The sequence below is a fragment of the Chlorocebus sabaeus genome, chromosome 19 (genome assembly GCF_047675955.1).
Source record: "Chlorocebus sabaeus isolate Y175 chromosome 19, mChlSab1.0.hap1, whole genome shotgun sequence".
NCBI classification, from domain to species: domain Eukaryota; kingdom Metazoa; phylum Chordata; class Mammalia; order Primates; family Cercopithecidae; genus Chlorocebus; species Chlorocebus sabaeus.
The window spans coordinates 21,085,983-21,113,673 of record NC_132922.1 but is presented as its reverse complement, the minus strand read 5'-3'; the positions used below and the strand labels follow the sequence as shown (position 1 = coordinate 21,113,673).

Genomic DNA, 27,691 nt, shown 5'->3' with positions numbered 1-27,691 from the left:
TGGCTGGCTTTCCCCTATTTCAGCTGTTGGCTCAAACATCACCTCCTTCTAGGGCCTTCTTCCCGTCCACAGAGCCTGGCAGGTGCCTGGAGCACAGAGCCTTCAGTCAGGGTTGCTGGGGAAAGAGCTCATCTACCAGCCTGCTCCTTTGAGGGTCCAGTGGCCCAGGCCTCCCTCTCTTTTGATCCTCAAAGAGCCCAGACCCAGACGGTCACTGACCCACGAGGGTCTTTGAAGATAAGAAAGATCAGAGAGCAGGGCTCCAGGAGCCCGGCCCCCAGCCAGCGGCACCCACCTCGGAACATGTCGTACCAGACCTTCTTGGCCTTGAGGTGCTGCAGCCCGTTCAGGTGCTTCTTGCGGTTGTGGAGGTTGTCCTGGAAGGAGCGGTCGCAGTAGTCACAGAAGTATCGCTTCCCCATGGCCACTCAGAGCACGTGTTTGCTGCCTGGGAAGCCACAAAGAGCTCAGATCAGACCATTGGAGAAAACACACCCCTCACCAGCCCCCCGAATCCTTCCTGAGGACCAGGCCTGAGCCCAGGCTTTACTCACATGCACCCCGCCCCATTAGGAGTGTCAAGCTGATGAGTATGGCCTAAGAGGCCTCATGCCAGAGGGATCTGTTAACCATTCTGATGCCCAGCCTGCAACTCAGACCAGTTAAAGCAGAACCTCAGTGGGTGAGACCTGGGCACTGTTTTGGTTTGTTTTTGTTTTTGTTTTTTGAGAGGGTCTTGCTCTGTCACCCAGGCTAGAGTGCAGTGGTGCAAACACAGCTCACTGCAGCCCCGATCTCCTGGGTTCAAGCAATCTTCCTGTCTCAGCCTCTCAAACTGCTGGGATTACAGGTGTAAGCCACTGTGCCTGGCTGCTATTTGGTATTGTTTAAAGTCTATCACGTAATTCTAACATGTAAGTAAGCTGAAGGACTGCCACCTTACACCCTGTGGCTGGCCTCCCGTGTCTCCTACCACATAGGGTTTTCTATGTTTGAGACAGAGTCTCGCTCTGTCACCCAGGGTGGAGTGCAGTGGTGCGACCACAGCTTACTGTAGCTTTAACCTTCTGGGCGCAAGTGATCCTCCCGCCTCAGCCTCCCGCGTAGCTGGGACTACAGGTGTGTGTCATCATGCCTAACTTAAAAAATCAATTTTTTTGTAGAGATGGGGTCCTGGTATGTTGCAGAGGCTGGTCTCCTGGGCTCAAGTGTCCTCTCGCCTTGGCCTCCCAAAGTGCTGGGATTACAGGTGTGGGCCACCACCCCACCCCCTACCGTACCTCTGACCTCCACATTTGCAACATATAGACCACATCAGCCTCCCCTTTGCTCCTCACACATGCCAGGCACATGGCCACCTCCTGGCCTTTGTACCCGAGGCTCCCCAAGGAGGGGTGTGCCCTCCTGCAAACACCCGCCTCACTTCCCCTCTTTACTCCTTCCATCTTTGCTCCAATGCTACTTTATTCAAGATGGCAGTATCTTCCACTTAACTTCCTCCACTCCCTGCTTTATTTTCCCTCATAGCATGTATCACCCTTTGATACCATTAGGCTTTGTATCCCCACCCAAATCTCATCTTGAATTGTAATCCCAATAATCTCCACGTGTCAAGGGAGAGACCAGGTAGAGGTAACTGACATGGGGGTGGTTTCCCCCATGCTGTTCTCATGACAGTGAAGAGTTCTCACAGGATCTGCTGCTTTTATAAGGGGCTCTTCCCGCTTTGCTCAGCACTTCTCTCTCCTGCTGCCTTGTGAAGAAGGTGCCTGCCTCCCCTTTCCCTCCTGCCATGATTGTAAGTTTCCTGAGGCCTTCCCAGCCATGCGGAACTGTGAGTCACTTAAACCTCTTTCCTTTGTAAATTACCCAGTCTAGGGTATTTCCTGATAGCAATGTGGGAAGGGACTAATATACCCTTCATGCAATAAGTTACTTGTTTATGTTTATTGTCTTTCTCCCCCAGTAAGAATATAAACCCATGAGGGGAGGTTTGTGTTTTGTTTACTGCTGGAGCCCCAGAACCTAAAATAGCACACACTGTACAGAGTAGGCATTGAAGTACTTGTTACATGAATCAATTCCAATTTTCCCTTTGGGAAAACTGAGGTTCAGGGAGGGGGTGTGATTCCTCCTGATAAGCAGAAGGCAAACCAAGTCTCCCAACGTCACACTGCCGGGTGTCCTTTCTTCCACAGCCAGTTCAAGGCTTAGAGAAGCCAGAGGGCTCAGGCAGTGAATGCGGACAGCTTCCCAAGGAGATCACTAAATTATCAGGTGGCAGATCCGAATCCAGTCACAGAGGGAAATGAAAACATTTTGGGGTCTTAAGACCCCTCAGCCATGGTGATCACAGCCACCACTCCTGACCCAGGAGACCTGCAGCCCAAGGTGGTTGTCAATTCAATGACTCTCGCGGCCAGCCCTTGGGTCCGCGAGTTTGGTGCCGCAAGACAGGAGGACAGATGGGTCCACTTGGGGCCTCAAGGGGGATCTGCCAAGGCTGAGCCCAGACCAACTGCTCACCCAGTGGTCAGACCCCTCACTTCACAGAACAGGTTCCTGAGGCCCAGGTGAGGAAGAGCAATGATCTCCCCCAGGTCACAATGTAGCTATCGGGGCTAGCAGCCAAAGCCCCAGACTCCCAGGACCTGATCACCACAGTGGACTGATGGGGGAACACAGCTCAGGAGGAGGAGACTGTGGAGAGACGCAGAGACAGTCCCAGCAGCCAAGCAGGTTGATGGAGAAAGCCACTCTTGCAGAAGACAGGGACAGCAACCATTAAGTCAGGGGCTGTAATGGGATCAGGAATAGCCAGTCATTCAAAATGAAAACATATAAAACCTCTCTTCTCCCATTACTGCAGAGAGACCGTGTCCCAGACACGCAAACTTGATATATTAAATTTGGCAGCTCTAATACACCTCGTCTTGCCAATAAACTTATAGGAATTGGATTGAAATTGTAAGAGATGAACGTTTAACGGCCGAGTGCTAAACCAAGCCATTCAGAAAGCATGAAGCTCCAAGAAGCTGCTGGCGCCGGAGAGTAATGGGGAAGGGAGGGGACGGGGAGGGTGGTTCTCTGACAGACTGGAACAGAACGGTGGCTCTGCAGCCTACTTAGCTGGACAAAACCACACAGGCATTGAGAAGCTGCCTGTGTGACCTTGGGCAAGTCACTTCCCGTCTCTAGGCCTCTACTTCCACTGTGGGAATATGAGGCAATGGCTGCTTGCTCAGGAAGTGGTACAGAGAAGTTTGCTAATGCAAATGGTGAAAAAGACACTGATAATGTCTGGCATTAAGCAAGTGCTCAATAAATGTTACCTATTATTAGGGCTAGTGGTTTATTGAATACCTACTATGTGCTGGCACTAAGCTGAAAGCTCTATATGCATCATCTCATTTAATCCCCAGGACAACCTGTCAGGTAAGGCCTGTTATGCGTTTTTAGATGGGGGCACTGAGGTTCCAGAAATGAAGTGACTGAGCCAAGGTCACACTGCTAGGAAGGAGCCCAGCTGGGCTTGGAATCCAGGTCTCAGGCCTCTAGGGTCCCCACTCCTAATCACATAATGAATGTCTCCTCCTTAATCCCAGCACTTTGGGAGGCCAAGACGGGTGAATTGCTTGAGCCCAGGAGTTCGAGACTAGCCCGAGGGAAACCGCATCTGCACAAAAAATGCAAAAATTAGCTGAGCATGGTGGAGCATGCCTGTAGTCCCAGCTACTCAGGAAGTGAAGTGGGAGGATGGCTTGAGCCCAGGAGGCAGAGGCTGCAGAGAGCTGAGATTAAGCCATTGTCCTCTGACCTGGACAACAGAAGAAGACCCCCATCCAAAAAAAAAAAAAAAAAGGCTCCTCCCAACAAATCATACTAATAACAATTTTCCAATTTTCCTTTATGAACCACTAACTACACCCTAGGACCATGCTAGCCCCTTCAAACCCCAAGAGTTGTGGATTATAATCTCACTCATGAATGAGGGAACTGAGGCTCAGACAGGTGCCATGAGGGACCCCAACTCACACACGTAGGAAGGGCAGAGCAGGCCTCAGGGTTCCTGTGCTCAGGTCTGCCAGGAAAGCCTGTGTTCATGCTGCAGTGCTAGCTGTCCCAAACACCAGCCCACCAGGAAACTGCACCACAGGCTCCTCGGCCTGCCTCCCCAGCCAGGAGACCCAAATGGTAAGCCCCTTCGGTGGGCTGTATGTGTGTGTATATGTGTGGGTGTTTGCGTTCCCCCCCCCACCCCCTCCACTCCACAGGGGGCAAACCAGCTAATGGTTCCACTCACTTCATCACCTGGTCAGCCTCAGTTCAGGGCCATGGCTGCCCACCCATGCCCTCCTCTGCCCATCCATCATCTAGCACATGGGAAGTGCTTGGCCATCCTGAACGGGTCAACAGGACCCCACATTCTAGTCCCAGCTCTGCCACGTGGCTCAGTCTGTGACTCAGCCACCTGTTGTCTCTGAGCCTCAGTTTCCCCATGTGGGAAGCGGCAGGACCGGGTGATCTCTAAAGGCCTCTCTGGTTCTAATATCCAGTGATCAGATGGGAAGCTGCCCACAACAATGCTTTTTTAAAAAATTTAAATAATGGTCTCGCCATGTCGCCCAGGTTGGTCTCAAACTCCTGAGCTCAAGTGATCCTCCCATCTCTGCCTCCCGTAGTGCTGGGATTACAGTCGCGAGCCACCGCGCCCGGCCAGCAATGCTTTCTATTTACCTGTCACAGACACGTGTGCAGTGTCAGGCCAGGGAGACCAGCGGGCAGCACAGTCCCTCTGAGACGGGAAAGCATGGTCACTGAGCACCACCTGGGCGGGCCCCTCCCTGACCCTCTCGCCTGAGAAGCAGGTCACAGCACCCCCATCTCACCTCTGAGAGCGGGATACCCAGCCTGGGGACAGCACTGAACACCAGGACCGGCTATCTCTGCACTTCCGTGCCTGGGGAGGCTGTCCGGGGACAGGGTTAAGAGCTGTCTCTGGAGTCAGATGTCAGGGCTAACATCCAGTCACCACTGCTTCCTAATTTTCTCACTCGGTGATCCTGGCATTTCTGGCCTTGTTTTCCTGCTATGAAAACTGGGATAACAACAGTGTTCAGGCCAGGTGCAGTGGCTCACACCTGTAATCTCAGCACTTTGGGGGCTGAGAAGGGTGGATCGTGAGGTCAGGAGTTAGAGACCAGCTTGGCCAACATAGTGAAACCCTGTCTCTACTAAAAATACAAAAATTAGCTGGGCACGGTGTATGTGCCTGTAGTCCCAGCTACTCAGGAGGCTGAGGCAGGAGAATTGCTTGAACCCGGGAGGCGGGGGTTGCAGTGAGCAGAGATCACACCACTGCCCAAGCCTGGGTGACAGAGCGAGACTTCATCTCAAAAAAAAAAAAAAATTAGCTGGGTGTGGTGGCACGTACCTATAATCCCAGCTACTCGGGAGGCTGAGGCAGGAGAATCACTTGAATCCAGGAGGCAAACAGAGGTTGCAGTGAGCCGAGATCGCACCACTGCACTCCAGCGTGGGTGACAGAGCGAGACTCCCTCTCAAGAAAAGCAAAAAAAAAATTTAAAAAAAACCCAACAAAACAAAAAAGAACCAGCTGTGCAGATCCCCCACTGCCCAGGAATGGCACTGGCATAAGGGGGCACATATTCCACCTACTTCACAGGTCTGTCCCCACAGGCATGTGACTGAGGCCACGTTCCTAGACAGAGGCTGGCCTTCAACAAGATGACCTCGCTCAGGTGTAAAATTCTAGAGCTCCTGAACCAAATGCCTCCCGTTCTGATGCCTTTGCCCATGTTAGGATAGGGTTCAACTTGCAGAATCCTCTGGACACATGCAGGGACCTGCCAGACACACAACTTGGCAAGCAGAATGCTGCCTGGAGTTCAGCTCCAGCTCACCCCTCAGCCAGGTGCCCTTGCACAAGGTGCAACCTGCACCACTGTACTTGGCAGCCAAGGCGGGGGTCAGGGATGGGGAAGGGAGGGGACAGCTGGAGTGTCTCTAAACAGCGCCCAGACACCAGCATGGGGTGCTGACTAAGCTGGCCCCCTCTGCTGTGATTCATCCCCATCCTCTGAGGGTGGCACGCACAGCAGAGTGTGAGCGAGGTCCCGTCCGGAACACAGAACCATCCGGCCTCACTCCCTGCCAGAAACACAGGTGGTGCCATCCACCCACTCCCAGGGACCAGATGCATGGCTGCAAAGGCATCTGCTGGATCCCGGGAACATTGGCTCCGGGGTGACAGTGCTGGCTCCTCGTGGCCAAGGGGCAGTGGGCAAGGCTAGTGGGACAACCTCTGGGTCACATGGGTCACATCTGAATTCCAGCTCTGCCGCTTATAAGCTGGGTGACCCCTGGGAAGTCATTTCATCTCTGTGGATCTATCCTTAGCTATAAAATATGGATCCCACAGCTGCTGAGATTTCCCGAGGCAGTAGTACATTAAGATGCCTAGTAGCCAGCTGCAATGGCTCAGGCCTGTAATCCCAACATGTTGGGAGGCCGAGGTGGGAGGATCACTGGAGCCCAGGAGCTCGAGACCAGCCTGAACAACATGGGCAGACCCCATTTCTACAGAAAGAAAAAAAAAATTAGGCAGGCATGGTGGTGCACACCTGTAGTCCCAGCTATTTGAGAGGCTGAGGTGGGAGGATAGCTTGAGCCCAAGGAGGTCAAGGCTCCAGTGAGCTGAGATTACACCACTACACTCCAGCCTAGGTGACAGAGACCCTGTCTCAAACAAAGAAAAAAAGGTGCCTAGCATACAGTTCCCACTCAATAACGGAGGCTGTTACTGTTGTTACTATTATCATTCAGGTTGCCCATCCCCTGGCCCTCTAAGTGAACACACTCTGAATACTGCTTTAAAACCGCAGTCAAGGCCGGGCACGATGGCTCATGTCTGTAATCCCAGCACTTTGGGAGGTGGGTGGATCATCTGAGGTCAGGAGTTTGAGACCAGCCTGACCAACATGGTGAAACCCCATTTCTACTAAAAATACAAAATTAGCTGGGCATGGTGGCACACGCCTATAATCCTAGTTACTCGGGAGGTTGAGGCAGGAGAATTGCTTGAACCCAGGAAGCAGAGGTTGCAGTGAGCCGAGATTGTGCCACTGCGCTCCAGCCTGAGTGACAAAGCGAGACCTTGTCAAAAAAGACAGACAGAAGAAAGAAAGAAAAGAAGAAAGGAAGGAAGGAAGGAAGGAAGGAAGGAAGGAAGGAAGGAAGGAAGGAAGGAAGGAAGGAAGGAAGCAGGGAAGGAAGGAAGGCAAAAACTAGTCAAGGCACTGTGGGGTGGCAAAGGTGAGAAAAGAGGCTGGGGATGGTGGGTGAGGGGTGACAGCTTCAGATTTGATTCCCGCTTGCTTGGCACTTCACTTTCATTCCCTTATTTAATCCTCCTAGAGACGCTCTGAATAGATATCAACATCAAGTGTCCATTTTGCAGACCAGAAAACAGGTTTGGGAATCCTCAGTCCTAATTTGTTCACAGCCACATCCAGAAGGACTCTAACAATAATCATAACAATGACTGTTAGTGTCGGCAACAGTAATGACACTCACATTAGTAACCAATAACAATTACGTCTCATCATCCTGAGCTGCCAGTGGGCCAGGGTGCCAGGGACCCCCACATCCCCTCCTGTGAAGCCTTCACCATGACACTGTGAAGCCACGTCCCCAAGGCCTCACAGTCAAGGCACACCAGCGCTGGCACGCACACTTGGGTCTGGCTGACCCCAGAGCCCACTCTCTCCCCATCCCACTGTCCTGCCACGAGGCTGTTACAAGGCAAACATTTGTGCTTCATCAATATTCTCCATTCCTTTCATTGTGTGTGTCTCAGGTACAGACAGAGCTGGCTTTGGCACAAGGCAAAAATAAGCCAACAGCTCGGCCTTTGGCCAGGGGCTGGGATGCGCACTGTAATTATCCTGGACTGGTGCTCACCACGGGCGACCCTGAAGCTCACCTGTTATTTTTTCTAATTATGGCACCTCCAGACCCCAGGTAAACAGTAAACCACAGCCAGAGGACAGTTTTATTGCACGCCCACTAGGAGCTCAGTAATGTCCCAGTGTCACATATGCCTGCCATCTGGAGTTGATGGCATCAGAACCACCCTGTGGGGGTGGCCTGCAGACTGCTGGTGCAGGACCCTGCTCCGAAGGAAGTGCCAAGGAAATCCAGAGGTCTTTCCTGACCGGATCCCCGTATGCTAGAGGCATCCCTGAGATCCTTGGGTGGCAGCTGCATACCTTTTTCATCCTGACCTCATCCCTGCGTTTGCCTCCTGCCCTTCCCTGGGGTAAGACACATCATCTTATTCCCACAGGTCTAAGGCAGCGAGGGGCCCACCCACTGCAATTTCTAACTCGGCAGGTCTAGGACAGGGCCAGGATCTAAGAAAGTCCTGATTCAGACTCCACAGAGAAATGCGAGTCCAGGCCAGGCACGGAGGCTCGCACTTGCAATCCCAGCACTTTGGGAGGCCAAGATGGGAGGATCACTTGAGCCCAGGAGTTTGAGACCAGCCTGGGCAACATAATGAGACCCCATCTCTACAAAAAAAAAATTTTTTTAATTTGACCAGGCACGGTGGCTCATACCTTTAATCCCAACACTTTGGGAGGCCAATGCAGGTGGATCACCTGAGGTCAAGAGTTCAAGGCTAACATGGTGAAACCCCACCTCTACTAAAAATACAAAAATTAGCTGGGCAGGATGGTGCATGCCTGTAATCCCAGCTAGTCCAGAGGCTGAGGTAGGAGAATCACTTGAACCCGGGAGACGGAGGTTGCAGTGAGCTGAGATCACCACCGCACTCCAGCCAGGGACACACACACAAAAAAAGACACTGCCACTTCCATCTCAGTGTCTTCTTTCTCTGATCACTTGGTCTAGCGGTAGCCAGCTGCCACACTGTGAGCAGCCCTGCAGGGTGGCCCACGTGACGAGGCACTGAGACCCTCTGCTAACAGCCATGTGAATCAATTTGGAAGCAAACCCTCTGTCCCCAGTTAAGCTTTCAGATGACTGTACTCTGGCTGGTATCTTGAGTGCCACCTCCTTAGAGACTCAGCCAGAACCACTCACCTAAGCAGTGCCCAAATTCCTGACCCTCAGAAACAGTATGAGAGAATAAAAGTTTGTTGCTTTAGGTTGGACACAGTGGTTCATTCCTGTAATCCCAGCGCTTTGGGAGGGCAAGACAGGAGGATCGCCTAAGTCCAGGAGTTCAAGACCAGCCTGAGCAACATCGTAAGACCCTATCTCTACAAAAAGTTTTTTTTTTTTAAAATTAGGTGGGTGTGGTGATGCATGCCTATAGTTTCAGCTACTTGGGTGGATGAGGTGGGAGGATTGCTTGAGCCCAGGAGATGAAGGTTGCAGTGAGCCGAGATCATGCCACTGCACTCCAGCCTGGGTGGCAGAGCAAGAACTCGTCTCAAAAAAAAAAAGAAAACTTAATAGGATTACGTGCAGATTTTTTTTCATTTGATAGCTGTCTATTTTTTAAAGTTTCTATATTTGGCATGTACTGTTTTAAAATTTGCACACACACAAAAAATAAATTATCTTCAAAAAAAGTGGGGGCTAGTCCGAATGCAGCGGTGTTGGTGACTAACTGATCACAACCAGATACAGATTTCTTTGTTCCTTCTCCACTCCCACTGCTTCGCTTGACTAGCCTCTAAAAAAACAGAAAAAGAACAAGTGGGAAATTTGTAAGGCAGGGATAAATCCTATTCCTTCTCCCTCTGGAGGCTGCCATGGAGGGTTCCAGAGACCTGGTTCACTCGGATGAACCAGCCAGGGGTGGTGAGTGAAAGAAATAGAGCAGACATTCCCCGCAGCCCCTGGATGAAAACTGACAAGGCAAACCCTGATTCCAACCAGACTTGGCCTAGCATACCCCAAGGCCTGGTGAAGGTCGGTTGAGCCTGAATCTGGGCTCCAGGGACTGCGGGCTGGAGACACAGTTTCTCCATAGCTAGTTACAGGTCCCAGGAGGCCAGAGTTTCCAAATAGGAAAGGTAAAAATAGTCTGAATGAGGCTCCTGAACCAGATACTTGGACTCAAAACTGTCTCTGCCTCCCGCTTCTTCTCTCCCCAGTCTGGGCGCCAAATATCATCTGATCCTCTATCTTCACTGTCACTACTGCCCAAGACAGAACTCAGCTCCTCACCTCTGGACTCCTCACATCTGGACAGCCCCTTCCGTTCACTGTATCATAAGCACCATCAGATCAACTCTCCTTAAATCATCCCTGCTCAAAATTTTCCATGGCTTCCAAGTGAGAACCTTATTAAAAATGAATCTCAGCTAAATGCAGTGAGGCCAAGGCCTCCCAACTCCTGATCAGTTGAGGTCAGGAGTTCAAGACCATCCTGGGCAACATAGTGAGACCCCGTCTCTAAATTTTTTTTTTTTTTTTTTTATTAGCCAGTTGGGGTGTCATGTGCCTGTAGTCCTTGCTACTCGAGATGCTAAGATGGGAGGATCACTGGAGCCCAGGAGTTTGAAGTTATAGTGAGCTCTGATCATGCCACTATACTCCAGCTTGGGTGGCAGACTGAGACCCTGTCTCGAAAAAATAAAAAATAAAAGGGGGCCGGGCACGGTGGCTCATGTCTGTAATCCTAGCACTTTGGGAGGCTAAGGCGGGCAGATTACCTAGGTCAGGAGTTGAAGACCAGCCTAACCAACATGGTGAAACCCTGTCTCCACTAAAAATACAAAATTAGGCCGTGCATGGTGGCTCATGCCTGTAATCCCAGCACTTTGGGAGGCCGAGGCGGGTGGATTGCCTGAGCTCAGGAGTTCGAGACCAGGCTGGGCAACATGGTGAAACCCCAACTCTACTAAAATACAAAAAATTAGCCGGGCATGACGGCATGTACCTGTAGTCCCTGCTACTCGAGAGACTGAGGCAGGAGAATTTCTTGAACCCGGGAGGTGGAGGTTGCAGTGAGCTGAGATCGCATCACTGCACACCAGCCTGAGCAACAGAGTGAGAGTCTGTCTCAAAAAAAAAAAATTAGCTGGGCATGGTTGCAGGCGCCTGTAATCCCAGCTACTCAGGAGGCTGAGGCAGGAGAATCACTTGAACTTGAGAGGCGGAAGTTGCAGTGAGCCAAGATTGTACCACTGCACTCCAGCCTGAGTGACAGAGACAGACTCCTCTGTCTCAAAAAAAAAAAAAAAAAAAAAAAAAAAATTAGTTTAGCGTGATGGTGCACACCTGTAATCCCAGTTACTTGGGAGACTGAGGCACGAGACTGAACCCAGGAGGTGAAGGTTGCAGTGAGCCCAGATCATGCCACTGTATTCCAACCTGGGTGACAGAGCAAGACTCCATGTCAAAAACAAAAAAAAAAGTCTCCTGGGTCAGGTCCCCAGAAATCCTGATTTAGCAGATCTGGAGGGGAACCTAGAAACCTGCATTTTAACTAGCAAGTCAAATACCCCTTAAGAAGCAAAAGCCTGGAGGAATGAGCTTTCCCTCAAGTTCCAAATGCAGTCGCTGCTGGGGACAGTTACTCTGGGTAGACACAGCCCCCTGGACTCATGTCCCAGCTAGAAATCAGTTCAATGATGAATAACCTCAGGTCACTGAAGTGGTAATCCAACTGCATGCTAAGCACAATTAGTTAAAGTGGATAAAGCTGTTTTCTTACTAGATAAGCGTCTTGTCACACTCCTGGAAAGTTTAGAATTAAAAAATAGAAGCATAAGGGCAAATCAAATTCACTGTATTAATGTTCTTATCCTAAACTGAGTAATAATCAGTATATTTTTGGAATTAAAAAGTAGCTGTAGGCCAGGCATGGTGGCTTACGCCTGTAATCCCAGCACTTTGGGAGGCTGAGAGAACAGAATCGCTTGAACCCAGGAGGCGGAGATTGCAGTGAGCTGAGATCGCACCACTGCACTCCTGCCTGGGCAACATAGCGAGACTCTGCCTCAAAAAAAAAAAAAAAGAAAAAAAGGTAAATAAATAAATAAATAAATAAATAAAAAGTAGGCTGGGGAGATGGCTCATGTCTGTAATCCCAGCACTTTGGAAGGCCAAGGTGGGTGGATCAGTTGAGCTCAGTAATTTGAGACCAGCCTGGCCAACATGGTGACACCCCTAAAATTTTTTTTTCTCTACAAAAAATATATAACAAAACCAGAAAACCAATGAGTGAAGCATAGTGGCATGCACCTGTAGTCCCAGCTACTTGGAAGGCTGAGGTGGGAGTATCACTTGAGCCCAGGAGTTGGAGGCTGCAGTGAGCTATGATCATGCCATTACACTCCAGCCTGGGCAACAGAGTAAGACCCTTCTCAAAATAATAATAATAATAATAACGCAGCGTGGTGGTGCACAGCTGTAATCCCAGCTGTTTGGGAGGTTGAACCAGGTGAATTGCTTGAGCCCAGGAGTTCCAGGCTGCAAGGAACTATGATTATTACAACCAGGAATTACGTGCCACTGTACTCCAGCCTGGGAAATGGAGGGAGACCCTGTCTCTACAAAAATAAAACATAATAAAACCAAATAAAACAAGCCACACCTTTAACTCCCTGTGGTCTTCCCTACTTATTGCACCTAAAATGATTCTCTCTCCTCTGAACTTCCCATCAGCCAGATTGGTTGGAAATGATCAGCAAGACCTAAGTAGTCTTCCCCAGAGTCTCACAACTTCCTGCTCTGAGGGGCTCCCAGGATGCTTTGCAAATAGTAAAAAACCACAGTAAGGATAACTCATGGATGTAAAGCATTTCACTTTTTACCTTCTGATCCCCTAACCTGGTATGACTGTTGCTATTTACAGATGAATTACAAGATGGCCCAGAGAGTCAAAGCCTGATCAATGTCACAGAGTCAGAGGCAGAGCCAGGCCTGCAATCCAATCCCTGGTTTTTGTTTGTTTTGTTTTCGTTTGAGCTCTGTCACCCAGGCTGGAGTGCAGTGGCGCAATCTTGGCTCGTGGCAGCCTCCACCTCCCAAGTTCAAGTGATTCTCCTGCCTTAGCTTCCCAAGTAGCTGGGATTACAAGCAGGTACCACCACACCCGGCTAATTTTTTTTGTATTTTTAGTAGAGACAGGATTTCACCATGTTGGCCAGGCTGGTCTTGAACTCCTGACCTCAAGTGATCCACCTACCTTGGCCTCCCAAAGTGCGAGGATTACAGGTGTGAGCCACCGCGCCCGGCCCCTAGTTTGTTTTTTGTAGAGATGGTCTCACTGTGTGGCCCAGGCTGGTCTTCAACTCTTGGCCTCAAGTGTTCCTCCTGCCTTGGTCTCCCAAAACGCTGGGATTATAGGTATGAGCCACCATGTCCAGCCCAGTCCCTGGTTTTGAATGCCACCCCTATCCGGATGACTCTTCTCAGGCTCATACCTCTCCTCTAAACTCCAGATCCGTGTCCTCATTTGCCTCTAGACACCTCCACTTGATGTCTGTGGGCCAGCTCAAACTGACGTGGACAAAACAGAATTTAAGATAATTCCTGTTGATTTTAAATTGTTGAGGTCAAAACTTAGATATCAGCTGGACGCAGTGGCTCACACCTGTAATCCTGGCACATTGGGAGACCGCGGCAGGTGGATCACTTGACACCAGGAGTTCAAGACCAGCCTGGCCAACATGGTGAAACCCTGTCTCTACTAAAAACACAAAAATGAGGTGGGTGTGTTGGCGTCTGCTTGTAATCCCAACTACTCAGTAGGCTGAGGCATGAAAATTGCTTGAACCTGGGTGGCAGAGGTTGCAGTGAGCCGAGATGGCCACTGCACTCCAGCCTGGGCAACAATGCGAGACTCTGTCTCAAAAAACAAACAAACAAACAAAACACACAAAAAAACTTAGATTATCCTCCTTGATTCCTCTTTCCTGTGCACCCTACACACATCTGCTAGCTTGCTCTGTCTGCCCTACCTCCCAAATTACATCCCAAATCTGATCACTGCTCTGCTCCACACCCTAACCTAAATTACCACCCATCAGGCCAAGCATAGTGGCTTGTGCCCGTAATCCCAGCACTCTGGGAGGCCAAGGTGGGAGGATCAACTGAGGTCAGGAGTTTGAGACCAGCCTGGCCAACATGGTGAAACCCCATCTTTACTAAAAAAAAATTAACTAGGCATGGTGGCAGGCGCCTGTAATCCCAGCCACTCAGGAGGCTGAAGCAGGAGAATCACTTGAACCCGGGAGGCGGAGGTTGCAGTGAGCCGAGATAGCACCACTACACTCCAGCCTGGGCAACAGAGCGAGACTCCATCTCAAATAAATAAATAAATAAATAAATAAATAATCACCCAACTTCCCTCAACTGATCTACTACAATAACTTCCCCCTTACAGTCCACTCTCCATAGACCAGCCAGGATGATGACATTAAAGTGCAAATTAAATCTTGTCGTATTTCTGCTGAAAACCCTTCAGTGGCCTCCTAGTGCAATTAGGAAAAAACATGACTCCCTGGCCAGACGCGGTGGCTCACACCTGTAATTCCAGCACCTTGCAGGGCCGAGGCAGGATGATCGCTTGAGCCCAGAAGTTGGAGACTAACTTATCAAAAACAAAAACCAAAGAAAACAAGACTCTGTAACGTGGGTTCCAAGGCCAGATATCAGCTGACCGGAGTCCACCTCTTCATAATCCACTCTACTTCTTTCCCTCAAACATCCCAGGATTGTAGCTGCCTCAAGGCCTTTGCACCAACGTTTTCCTGTTCAACTCTACTATTCATTCAGGTATCAAGTGTCACCCCCAGAGCAGCCACCCAGGGTGCAATGTCACCATCACTGCCTCTCCAGTCAACCAAAGCACTATGTGTTTGTTGCACTGTACCTCCCCGACCTGCCCACTCAGTAGATTGAGTGCTCTATGAGAGCAGGGACTTGTTCACTGCTGGGTCCCCAGAGCAAGGACCAGAACAGGCGCTGGGAAAACATCTGTTGAATGTCCCAGGTACTCCAAACCCTTGCTCTTTTCAATACCAAGCAGGTCCCAAGTCTCCAGCCTTCTAGACCAGGGTTGCCGGGTGCGAAGCCCAGGGGTGAGAGTAACAGGAAGCAGGGCAGATCCCTCCCTGCAGTTAAGCCAGCGTGAAGGGTTTAACCTCCAGGACAAGACTTTTGCCACAGGCTCCAGCTCCTGGCCTAGACTTGGGGCTGATGGAGGAGACAAGGTGAAGAGATGAGCCAGGGTTTCGGGAACCCAGATCCCCTCACCCCTCTATCCACTCCCCATCCCAAGGATTGGCGCGTCCCGCCGCAGGAAGTATGGACAAAGAGGGAAGCGCTAAAGTCTTCCAATGCGGGCAAAAGATACTAGGACTCTCCCCTCGGCGTCTGGCGGAAGGTACCTGGCTCCCCGCTGGCTGCAGCTCCGGGCTCCTCCTCCTGCGTCCCCACGTCGCGCACTGCTTGCTGGGATTCGTAGTCTCGCCTTGGCCATCAGCTCGCCCTTCCCAGAGAGCTTTAGGAATCCAAGCCAGGACGGCGCGGAGGGCGAGGGGAAAGTGATGGCGCGCGAGGGCTTCTGGGAGTTGTAGTTTAACATATTCAAACAGCCAGGAATTCTGGAGAGGAAAAATTGGGTAATAAATTTTATCAGATTATTTGTGTTGTCCTGATATGGATCTTATGAGATTTTGTTTTCTCATGCTCAGGACAGCAGTACCTCTGTGGTTCAAAACACCCAAAGCCGAGATTCAGAGGTACTACAAATCCCATAAAGTGTTGCACGTCTAGGGCCCTTGGAGAACGAGGTCGGCCCCAGCGCAGGCGCGGTGGCGCGAGTTGGACCGTGAAAAAAGAAACATGGCGGCCGTGGCGTTTACTTCGAAATTGTACTCCCTGCTGTTCCGCAGGACCTCCACCTTCGCCCTCACCATCGTCGTGGGCGTCTTGTTCTTCGAGCGCGCCTTCGATCAAGGCGCGGACGCGATCTACGACCACATCAACGAGGGGGTGAGGGCCTGTGCCATCCTTGACCTTGGACCTGCCTGAGGGGTGACAGTGGAGTAGAGGTGGGACGGGACTCAGTAACCTTTACCAGGAAGGGGGTAAGGGGTAAACCGTCGGCGTCTTCTGTCTCGAGTCCGCCGTCTGTCCCCTTGGCTTGATGTGAATTATAAAACGTTAAGCGAGGTTAATATATCTCACTTTACAGGGGTTGTAAGTATCGCTGTGTGCCACCCCACGTACCCACTTGTCCATTATCGGAAGCAAAAACTAAAGGCTAGTGAGAGCAAAGGACTTACTAGGTGCACAGGAAGCCAGGGGCAAGTCAGGGCCAGAAACGGGACCCCTGTCTCTCAGGATTTCAAGGGCAGATTTGAGCAGGCGACGGTCGTGAAAAGGACATTAGACACCTTAGACGCCGTGGCTAAAGTGTCAGGTGACGCTTTCGGTCCCCAAGGCTTCCCACGTAGGCAGTTGTTATTAGTGGTTGAGAGTGGGAGCTATGAAATCAGAAAGCCTTGGATAGGAACACTGGTCCTTGTCACTTAACTGTGGCATTAAGTTGAGCAAGTTTCTTCTCTGAACTCCGTTTTAACTGTGAGATGGAGATATTAATAGTAGTAACCTGAGCACTATTGTGAGGATCACAGGAGATGCAGCAGGGTGCCACATGCCTGGTAGGTGGCACCACTGAAAAATAATCATTGCTTACATTCCTCAGGAGAAAGTGGAAGCATGAGGTAGGAATGGCAACACATTTTTGACTTTTATGTATCACGCACTGTGCTAGGTGTAGTGCATGCTTTATATCGCTAAATTATGACTGTACTGGAGTAGGCTTTATACATCTAGCCCTGTTCCACCACTCACTTGTGTTTTTGAGACTGTTTGACTCTGCAGCCTGGGAAGGTACTGTCCACTAGTGCTATGCTGCCTGTGAACAGTGCAACTTCCTGCCCATATGAAAGCATTGCCACTGTACCCTCTCTTGCAGTTGGTTCTGTTGACCACTCCCACTGTTGTGGAGAGACATCCAAGTATGTTGTTATAACTCACCCATTTTCCCTGTGCTTTTTTTTTTTCCTTTTTGAGACAGGGTCTCACTCTGTCACCCAGGTTGGAGTGCAGTGGCATGATCACAGCTCACTGCAGCCTTGACCTCCTGGGTTCAAGTGATCCTCCCACCTCAGCCTCCTGAGTAGCTGGGACCACAGGCAAGTGCCACCATGCCTAGCTAATTTTTGTATTTTTTGTAGAGATGGCGTTTCACCATGTTGCCCAGGCTGGTCTCGAATTCCTGAGCTCAGTCTGTCCTCCTGCGTTAGCCTCCTAAAGTGCTGGGATTACAAATGTGAGCCACTGTGCTCAACCTCTTGTGCTTTTGGGAATGAGAATTTTGGCCAATTTAGGTCCCAGGAAATGTTTTAAATGGCTCATGGTGAAATATTTTGGGACTACACACAACCTCTTCAGTAATACCCGGGAGTTAAAGAACTGAGACATCTTCCAGGCTGTTTTCCTTAATAATTGTGTGTTTTGGGGCACTTCCCTCGATCTCAACCTGAATTTCCTATAAAATTAAAATCACCCCTTTCTACTTCACCTGGTGATTGAAAGCATCATAGTATTTTATAAATGCCAAGAATTATGCATGAAGGCTCAGCACGGTGGCTCACGCCTGTCATCTCAGCGCTTTGGGAGGCTGAAGTGGGCAGATCACTTGAGGTCAGGAGTTTGAGACCAGCTTAGCCAACATAGCGAAACCCCATCTCTACTAAAAATACAGAAAGTAGCCGGGTGGCGCACACCTGTATTCCTAGCTGCTCGTGAAACTGAGGCAGGACAATTGCTTGAACCCAGGAGGCTGAGGTTGCAGTGAGCTGAGATTGCACCACTGCACTCCATCCTGGGCGACAGAGGAGTCTCAAAAAAAAAAATGTGCATCAAGCATAGGATTGCTTCGAGTTTGCCCACCACAAGTGTATCTTTTTATTTTTATTTATTTATTTTTTTGAGACGGAGTCTCGCTCTGTCGCCCAGGCTGGAGTGCAGTGGCGCGATCTCCACTCACTGCAAGCTCCGCCTCCCGGGTTCAAGCCATTCTCCTGCTTCAGCCTCCAGTATAGCTGGGACTACAGGCGCCCGCCACCGCGGCCGGCTAATTTTTGTATTTTTTTAGTAGAGACGGGGTTTCACCGTGTTAGCCAGGATGGTCTCGATCTCCTGACCTCGTGATCCGCCCGTCTCGGCCTCCCAAAGTGCTGGGATTACAGGCGTGAGCTACCGCGCCTGGCCAAGTGTATCTTTTTAATCACGACATGGCATGTGTTTCTCCCAAGCTCATTTTAGAGACCAGGGCAGTGGGAGTAGTTGTAAAATGTGAGAGGCAAAGGTCAAAGTTTGTGGCTCTTGTCTTTAAAATGCAGAAACTGTGGAAACACATCAAGCACAAGTATGAGAACAAGTAGTTCCCTGGAGGCCCCCATAGAGGCCAGAAGGACCAGGTCCACCCAGCAGCTGTTTGCCCAGAGCTGGAGGCTGAGCTTGAAGATGATGCTCAAGTTACTCTTCATGGACCACCGTTCGCTGTTGGCAAGAAACGGCTTTACTTACAAAACAGACTCTTTACCTTCTGCTGTGTTTGAAGTATGTTTAGTCAGCATGCTCAGGAAATAAATCTGAATTGCCCTTGAGACCTGCTTCTGCATTGGTTGCTTTGTTAACTCTACCTGATCTTCACTTGTCAGTAATTTGAGACCACTTCAAAGCCCTCTGCAAACACCCCAAGGGCAGAGTCTGCTATTTTGAGTTTTCCATTAACTTCCAAAGAATTCTGCTTTTCAAAACAGGAGCCAGAGTTGGAGATACTACAGTCAACTCTGGCTTCTGAGCCAGTAATTCCATTCTTAAATAACTCACTGTCTTGGCCATGAGGAAGCACTATGGCCTCAGCTGGGGGAAAGACCCTGGCCTGGAGGTCTTAGCCACTCCCCACCCTAGGGTCTAGTTCAGGGGTATCCAGTCTTGGCTTCCCTGGGCCACGTTGGAAGAATTGGCTTGGGCCACACATAAAATAACACTAATGATAGCTGATGAGCTAAAACAAAAGACAAAACAGTTTGTGCAAAAATCTCATAATGTTTTTAGAAAGTTGACGAATTTGTGTTTGGGCCTCATTCAGAGGCATCCTGGGCTGCATGCAGCCTGCGGGCCTCGGGTTGGACAAGCTTGGTGTATTCTGCCTCTTACTGAGTATCTTTTGGTAAGCTGCCATACCTCTCTGGCTCACAGCCTCCTGCCACTGTTCCACTCTGATGAGTTCAGTTCGTAAAGGTGCTTAGTTGGTGGGTTTGAATCCTTACTCCACTGACTCTAGCTATGGGAACCAAGGTGATATGGTTTGGCTGTGTCCCCACCCAAATCTCATTTTGAATTGTAGCTCCCATAGTTTCTATTTGTTGTGGGAGGGACCCGCTGGGAGATAATTAAATCATGGGAGTGGTTCCCCCACACTGTTCTCATGGTAGTAAATAAATCTCACTAGATCTGATGATTTTATAAGGGGTTTCCCCTTTTGCTTGGCTCTGATTCTTTCTTGCCTGCCGCCATGTACAACGGGCCTTTCGCCTTCCACCATGAGTGTGAGGCCTCCCCAGCCACGTGGAACTGTGAGGGCATTAAACTTCTGTTTCTTTATAAATTACCCAGTCTGGGTTATGTCTTTACCAGCAGCGTGAAAATGAACTAATACACAAGGGCAAGGCACTTGAACTTGCTGAACTTTGGTTTCCTTATCTGTAAAATGGGGTAGTAGAACATACTGTATGGGATTTTGGGGCGTATTAAAGGAGTTGTGCCTGTAATCCCAGCACTTTAGGAGGCCGAGGTGGGAGGACTGCTTGAGGCCAATAGTTTGAGACCAGTCTAAGCAATACAGTGAGATACCCCACCTCTATAAAAAAATTTAAAATTAGCTGAGCATGGTGGCACAAGGCTATAATCCCAGCTACTTGGGAGGCTGAGGTGGCAGGATTACTTGAGCTCAGAAGTTAAGGTTACAGTGAGTTACGATTGTGCCACTGCACTCCTGCCTGGGGGACAGTGAGACACTGTCTCTAAAAAAAAAATTTTTGGCCGGGCATGGTGTCTAATACCCGTAATCCCAGCACTTTGGGAGGCCAAGTCAGGTGGATTGCTTGAGGTCAGGAGTTCGAGACCAGCCTGGCCAACATAGTGAAACCCCATTTCTACTAAAAATACAAAAATTAGCCATGTGTGGTGGCATATGCTTGTAATCCCAGCTACTAGGGAGGCTGAGGCAGGAGAATTTCTTGAACTCGGGAGGTGGAGGTTACAGTGAGCTGAGATCGCACCACTGCACTCCAGCCTGGGAGACAGCAAGATTCTGTCTTGCTCTGTCACCCAGAATGGAATGCTATGGCGCGATCTCAGCTCACTGCAGCCTTGACCTGGGTGCAAACAATCCTCCCACCTCAGCCCCCCAGGTAGCTGGGACTACAGGTGTGCGCCACCACTCCCCACTAGTTTTTTTGTATTTTTTGTAGAGGTAGGGTTTTGCCATAGTTGCCCAGGCTGGTTTCGAACCCCTAGACTCAAGACATCCTCCTGTCTTGGCCTCCCCAGATTACAAGCCACCGTGCCCAGCCAAAAATGTTTTTAAATTAAATTTTTAAAAATAGAGGAGCTGTAGGCCAGGCACAGTGGCTCAAGACTGTAAACCCAGCATTTTGTGAGGCCATCGCGGGTGGATCACGAGGTCAGAAGATCGAGACCATTCTGGCTAACACGGTGAAACCCCATTTCTACTAAAAATACAAAAAATTAGCCGGGCATGGTGGCAGGCGCCTGTAGTCCCAGCTACTTGGGAAGCTGGGGCAGGAGAATAGCGTGAACCGGGGAGGCAGAGGTTGCAATGAGCAAAGATCGTGCCACTGCACTCCAGTCTAGGGGACAGAGCCAGACTCCGTCTCAAAAAAAAAAAAAAAAAAAAATAGAGGAGCTGTACTGCAGTTAGCACAGTCACAGATACTGGCACATGGAAGAAACTGTTGGCAAAGACACGGATGCTAAGGACTCAGAAAACCAGATGATTCTGCTGGAAGGCTGGAGCAGCAGGAATTGTGAAGAGGAGGAGTTGGAGAAACGTCTGGTTATTCATTCAGCAAGCGTTTGGCTGGCCACTGTGAGGCACTGTGCTAGCAGGACATATGGTGGTAATATAGCACTTGGGGCTTAAACTCCTATGGGGAAGACTCCAAAAGCCATCCTGTATTATTACAGACTGAGCCAAGGGCTCTGGGAAGCAGTACAAGGAGAGGGAGGGATTAACCAGGAGTGACAGCTGGTCTAGGGAAGCCTCAGAAGAGCTGAGACGGATAGGTGACAAAGATGAGCCACTTATGTTGGGCATCAGAGGCAAAGCAGGGGAAGTAGCAGGTTTTAGGGTCCCTAAGTGGGGAAAGCACTTGCTGTGTTGCAGGAGCTAAGAGGCTAGGTAGATGAGGTTGAAGGTGGAGAATACACAAGACCAGATCATTCAGGACCTTGTAAGTCACAGTGAAGAGTCTGGGCTGGGTGCAGTATGCTTCATGCCTGTAATTCCAGCACTTTGGGAGGCCCAGGCGGGTGGATCACTTGAGGTCAGGAGTTCAAGACCAGCCTGGCCAACATGGTGAAACCCCTGTCTCTACTAAAAATACAAAAATTAGCAGGGCGTGGTGGTGTGCACCTATAATCCCAGCTACTTGGGAGGGTGAGGCAGGAGAATCGTTTGAGGCTGGGAGGCAGAGGTTGTAGTGAGCTGAGATCTCGCTACTGCACTCCAGCCTGGGCAATAGAGTGAGACTCCATCTCAAAAAAAAAAAAAAAAAAAAAAAAAAAGGGTCTGGATTTTACCAAAATTAGAATGAGTAGCTACTACTGAAAATTTCCTAAGCAAGGGAGCAACAAGCTCTGTCATATAAAAACTTCACTCTGGCAACTGTGGGGCAATTAGATTGGAAGTGGGTGGGAATAAAAGCAGAGAGGGTAGCTAGGAGGCTGATACCTGGCTCCTGGTTAGAGCCCATGGCTGTTAGAGACCATGCAGCCTGGCTGGAAACTGTGCCTCCTGGCTGGGAGTGGCAGAGGAGAACATTGGGAAGCCCCGAGCAGGGATACAGCAGCTCTGGTTCGTAGCTGGGGAAGCTGCCCGGCCTGGGTAAGGTAAATGACTCACCAGTCTGCCATCTTTCACCTATGGCCTGATGTGATTCAGCCAGAGCTGGATTATCCAGAATCTTCTCTGATGGAGGAAGATTCAGGTCAGGAAACCCATGGAGAGGTAGGAGAGACCCTAGAAATCGTCCAGTTTTTCCTACCTGAGGCATATCTTTGTGAAGATGAAGTTGAAGCCTAGAAAAATTATGACCTGCCAAAGATAGTACAGCTCTGTGGTCAAATTAAGACCTAAGCGAGGCCAGGCACGGTCAGACGCGGTGGCTCATGCCTGTAATCCCAACACTTTGAGAGGCCAAGGTAGGTGGATCACTTGAGGTCAGGAGCTTGAGACCAGCCTGGGCAACATGGCGAAACTCTGTCTCTACTAAAACTACAAAAATTAGCCGGGTGTGATGGCTCATGCCTGTAATCCCAGCTACTCGGGAGGCTGAGGCAGGAGAATCGATTTAACCTGTTAGTCAGAGGTTGCAGTGAGCTGAGATTGTGCCACTGCACTCCAGCCTGGGCAACAGAGCGAGACCCCATCTCACAACAAACAAACAAAAAAACGCATAAAAAATTAAACTTAGTTTTATTCAGAAGTTTTTTTGGTTTTTGCGGTTTTGTTTTTTGTTTTTTGTTTTTTGAGAAAAAAAAAAAAAAAAAAGAAGAAGACCTGAACCAAAGTAGAGGCTATTCTAAGACTTTTGTTTTTGAGACGCCACCATAGCTCACTGCAGCTTTGAACTCCTGGGCTCTCCCACCTCGGCCTCCTGAGTTGCTGGGACTATAGGTGTGTGCCATTGTGCCCAGCTAGTTTTTCGCAGAGATGTGGTCTTGCCATTACCCAGAAGGGTCTTAAACTCCCAGCCTCCAGTGATCCTCCCTCGTTGGCCTCCCAAAACACTAGGAAAATAGGCGTGAGGCACTATCCCTGGTCCCAGACTTTTTTTTTTTTTTTTTGAGACGGTGTCTCGCTCTGTCGCCCAGGCTGGAGTGCAGTGGCGCAATCTCGGCTCACTGCAAGCTCTGCCTCTTGGGTTCACGCCATTCTCCGGCCTCAGCCTCCCGAGTAGCTGGGACTACAGGCACCCGCCACCACTCCCGGCTAATTTTTTTGTATTTTCAGTAGAGACGGGTTTTCACCATGTTAGGATGGTCTCGATCTCCTGACCTCGTGATCTGCCCGCCTCGGCCTCCCAAAGTGCTGGGATTACAGGCGTGAGCCACCGCGCCCAACCGGTCTCAGACTTTTATGAATGATTTCAGCATCACGTAGAGAATGACTCTGGGGGTTGAAGATTGCAACTTATATTAAATTGTTCCCAATGATTTGAGGGCAACATTCTGGTAAACAATAAAGCAGGGGCTGGGCGCAGTGACTCATGCCTGTAATCCCAGCACTTTGGGAGGCCGAAGCAGGTGGATCACCTCAGGTCAGGAGTTCGAGAACAGCCTGGCCAACGTGGTGAAACCCTGTCTCTATTAAAAATACAAAAATTAGCTGGGTATGGTGGCGTCTGCCTGTAGTCCCAGTGAGAGGTGACAATGTGCTAGCAGCCCTCACTCTCAGCGCCTCCTTGGCTTCGGCGTTCACTCTGGCCGCGCTTGAGGAGCCCTTCAGCCCACCACGGCACCGTGGGAACCCCTCTCTGGGCTGACTGAGGCCGAAGCTGCCTTCCTCTGCTTGTGGGGAGGTGTGGAGGGAGAGGCGCGGGCGGGAACCAGGGCTGCACACGACGCTCGCGGGCCAGTGCGAGTTCTGGCGGGTGCGGGTGCGGGTGCGGGTGCGGGTGCGGCTCCGCGGGTCCCGCACACGGAGCGGCCGGCTGGCACCGCCGGCCCAGGGCAGTGAAGAGCTTAGCACCCGGGCCAGCAGCTGCGGAGGTTGCGCCAGGTCCCCCAGCAGTGCCGGCCCGCTGGCGCTGCACTCAAATTCTCACCGGGTTTAGCTGCCTCCCGACGGGGCAAAGCTCAGGACCTGCAGCCCGCCATGTCTGAGCTCCTCCCGCTAAGGTGGGCTCCCACGTGGCCTGAGCCTCCCCGACGGGTGCCGCCCCTTGCTCTGTGGCACCTGGTCCCATCGACAGCCCAAGAGCTGAGGAATGCAGGTGCAGCTCAGGACTGGTGGGCAGCTCCGCCTGCAGCTCGTATGCAGGATCCACTGGGTGAAGCCAGTTGGGCTCCTGAACCAGATGGGGACTTGGAGAACTTTTACATCTAGCTGGAGGATTGTATGTGCACCAATCAGCACTCTGTGTCTAGCTCAGGGTTTGTAAATACACCAATCAGCACTCTGTGTCTAGCTCAGGGTTTGTGAATACACCAATTGGTACTCTGTATCTAGCTAACCTAGTGGAGACTTGGAGGACTAGCACTCTGTGACTCTGTGTCTAGCTCAAGGATTGTAAATGCACCAATGAGCACTCTGTGTCTAGCTCAGGGTTTGTAAATACACCACTCAGCACTCTATGTCTAGCTCAAGGTTTGTAAATACACCAATTGGTACTCTGTATCTAGCTAACTCTGTATCTAGCTAACTAGCACTCTGTGACTCTGTGTCTAGCTCAAGGATTGTAAAAGCACCAATCAGCACTCTGTCAAAACGGACCAATCAGCTCTCTGTAAAATAGACAAATCAGCTCTCTGTAAAATGGACCAATCAGCAGGATGTGGGTGGGGCCAGATAAGGGAATAAAAGCAGGCTGCCCCAACCAACCAGCGGCAACTTGCTGGAGTTTCCTGCCAGAGTCTGGAGGGTTTGTTGTTTGCAATAAGTGTTGTTGTTGGTTTTTTAGGCTTTTGCTTGCTTTATGAGCTGTAACTCTTATTGCAGAGATCTGTGGCTTCGCTCCTGAAGCCCAGAAGACTATGAACTCACCGGAAAGAATGAATAATTCCAGACGTGCTGGTTTTAAGAGATGTAACACTCACCATGGAGGTCTGCATGCGAGACCATGAACCCACCAGAAGGAAGAAGCTCCAGAGCATCTGAACATCTGAAATAAGAAACTCCGGATGCACCATCTTTAATAACTAACCCTCACAGAGAGGGTCCGTGGCTTAAGTCAGTGAGACCAACAAATTCTGGAGATACCGGCTACTCAGGAGGCTGAGACAAGAGAATCTTTTAAACCTGGGAGGCAGGGCCAGGTGCTGTGGCTCAAGCTTGTAATCCCAGCACTTTAGGAGGCCGAGACGGGCGGATCACGAGGTAAGGAAATCGATACCATCCTGGCTAACACGGTGAAACTGCGTCTCTACTAAATACAAAAGACGAGCTGGGCGAGGTGGCAGGGGCCTGTAGTCCCAGCTAGTCGGGAGGCTGAGGCAGGAGAATGGCGTAAACCCAGGAGGCGGAGCTTGCAGTGAGCTGAGATAGCGCCACTGCGCTCCAGCCTGGGCGACAGAGCGAGACTCCGCCTCAAAACAAAACACACAAAAAAACTACCTGGGAGGCTGCAGTGAGCTGAAACCGTGCCACTCCACTCCAGCCTGAGTGACGTAGCAAGGTTTTATCTGAAAACGGAACAAACAAAAATGCATAAAGAATTAGTCTTAAGTATTTTTATTTTTTGAGACGGTCTCACTCTGTTGCCCAGGCCAAACGACAATGGCACAATCATGGGTCATTGGAGTCTTCAACTCCTGGGCTCAAAGGATCTCCTTGCCTCAGACTGTCCAGTAGCTGGGACTATATAGGTTGCCTGTCACCACACCCAGCTAATTTTAAAAATTTTCCTTTGTAGAGATGGAGTCTTGCTATGTTGACCAGGCTGATTTTGAACTCCGGGATTCAAGTGATCCTCCCGCCTCAGCCTTGCAAAGTGCTGAGATTACAGGTGTAAGTCATTGTGCTCAGTCTTGTTCTGTTACCCAGGCTAGAGTGCAGTGGCGTGATTTCAGCTCACTGCAACTTCTGCCTCTCGGGTTGCAGCAATTCTATCTCAGCCTCCCGAGTAGCTGGGATTACGGGCACCTGCCACCATGCCTGGCTAATTGTATATTTTTAGTAGAGATGGGGTTGCGTCATGTTGGTCAGGCTGGTCTCAAACTCACTTCAAGCAATCCGCCCACCGTGGCCTCCCAAAGTGCTGAGATTGCAGGGGTGAGCCACGACGCCCAGCCTGGAGTCATTTATCTTTCAGGGAATCTTAATAACTCAGGCAAGAGGTGTTGGCGGGGGCGGTTGCATATTCTAACCTGTTCTGTCTTCAAGGATTCTTCCGGAGAGCTGCATTTCATCGCAGTCGGAGGCTCAAACAAATGAGCAAACAGGGTTTCTTAAATTTGCTCCTTTCACACCAGATTAACAGTGGTTAACTATTGAGTAAGTCGTTATTTTTCATTTCCTTTTTTCGGTGAGACGGAGATTTACTCTTGTTGCCCAGGCTGGAGTGCAATGGCGCGATCTTGGCTCACCGCATCCTCCCCCTCCCAGGTTCAAGCGATTCTCCTGCCTCAGCCTCCCAAGTAGCTGGGATTACAATGTGCCACCACGCCCAGCTAGTTTTGTATTTTTAGTAGAGATGGGGTTTCACCGTGTTGCCCAGGCTGATCTCGAACTCCTGACCTCGGGTCATCCACCCACATCAGCCTCCCAAAGTGCTGAGATGACAGGTGTGAGCCACTGCGCACGGCTATTTTTTTTCTTGGAGACAGATTCTCACTGTTGCCCAGGCAGGAGTACAGTGGTGCAATGACAGCTCTCTGGAGCCTTAAACTCCAGGGCTCAGGTCATTCTCCCACTTCAGCTTCCTAAGTAGCTGGAACTACAGGTGTGCCTACCATGCCTGGTGTGTTTTTTTTTTTTTTTGAGACTGAATCTTGTTTTGTTGCCCAGGCTGGAGTGCGGTGGCACGATCTTGGCTCATTACAATCTGTGTCTCCCAGGTTCAAGTGATTCTCCTGCCTCAGCCTCCTGAGTAGCTGGGATTACAGGCACCTGTCACCATGCCTGGCTAATTTTTTTATTTTGTTGTAGGGATCGGGTTTCACCGTGTTGGCTAGGCTGATCTCGAACTCCTGACCTCAGGCGATCTGCCCACCCTGGCCTCCCAAAGTGGTGGGATTACAGGCACAAGCCACCGCGCCCATCCGGCCAAAATTTTTTTTTTTTTTTTTTAAAGAAATGGTCTTGCTATGTTGCCAAGGCTAGTCTTGAACTCCTGGCCTCAAGTGATCCTTCCACTTGGCCTCCCAAAGTGCTAGGATTACAAGCGTGAGTCACTGCATCCCGCTGTTATTTTTCTTTGCCATTGTATTTTCTAGATTTCTAACTTTTCTGCATCAATTGTGTATTATTTTTATAAAGTGGGGTACATAAATTAAAAGGGGGTTTCCCAGAGAGATAGTGAATATAGAGAGCTGAGAAACAGGAGCCACTAGCTCTGGCTCCAGGCCTGGAACCCCTCTGCTTGGTGACCCAGGACTCCTTCCTCAGATGCCAATGAGGACTTGTCCCTGGGTGGCA

The 27,691-nt window shown here is 50.2% G+C and overlaps 2 protein-coding genes across 6 annotated transcripts in view; one reads left to right on the top strand and one right to left on the bottom strand.

Annotated features, from left to right (window-relative positions):
• ZMAT5 (zinc finger matrin-type 5) overlaps positions 1–15,514 on the bottom strand; it is a 30,875-nt gene extending 15,361 nt beyond the window's left edge. The window contains exons 1-3 of one of the 4 annotated variants that reach the window (XM_038007630.2): positions 15,399–15,428; positions 2,652–2,796; positions 296–448 (exon numbers count right to left, since the gene is read on the bottom strand). In XM_038007630.2, coding sequence (XP_037863558.1) covers positions 296–422 — 127 coding nt within the window. In that variant the 5' untranslated portion in view covers positions 423–448; positions 2,652–2,796; positions 15,399–15,428. The other 3 variants (XM_007975349.3, XM_073006828.1, XM_038007628.2) reach the window with 3 other exon arrangements.
• A 108-nt stretch (positions 15,515–15,622) lies between these two features.
• On the top strand, positions 15,623–18,692 carry UQCR10 (ubiquinol-cytochrome c reductase, complex III subunit X). Of its 2 annotated transcripts, none has more exons than XM_007975351.3 (2): positions 15,623–16,005; positions 18,426–18,692. In XM_007975351.3, exons 1-2 carry the CDS (start codon positions 15,856–15,858, stop codon positions 18,465–18,467), a joined length of 192 nt encoding a protein of 63 aa, XP_007973542.1. In that variant the 5' UTR covers positions 15,623–15,855; the 3' UTR covers positions 18,468–18,692. The 2 variants fall into 2 exon arrangements, with proteins under 2 accessions (XP_007973542.1, XP_007973544.1); XM_007975353.3 differs by having other exon boundaries at positions 15,803–16,064.
• Positions 18,693–27,691: the final 8,999 nt, after the last annotated feature.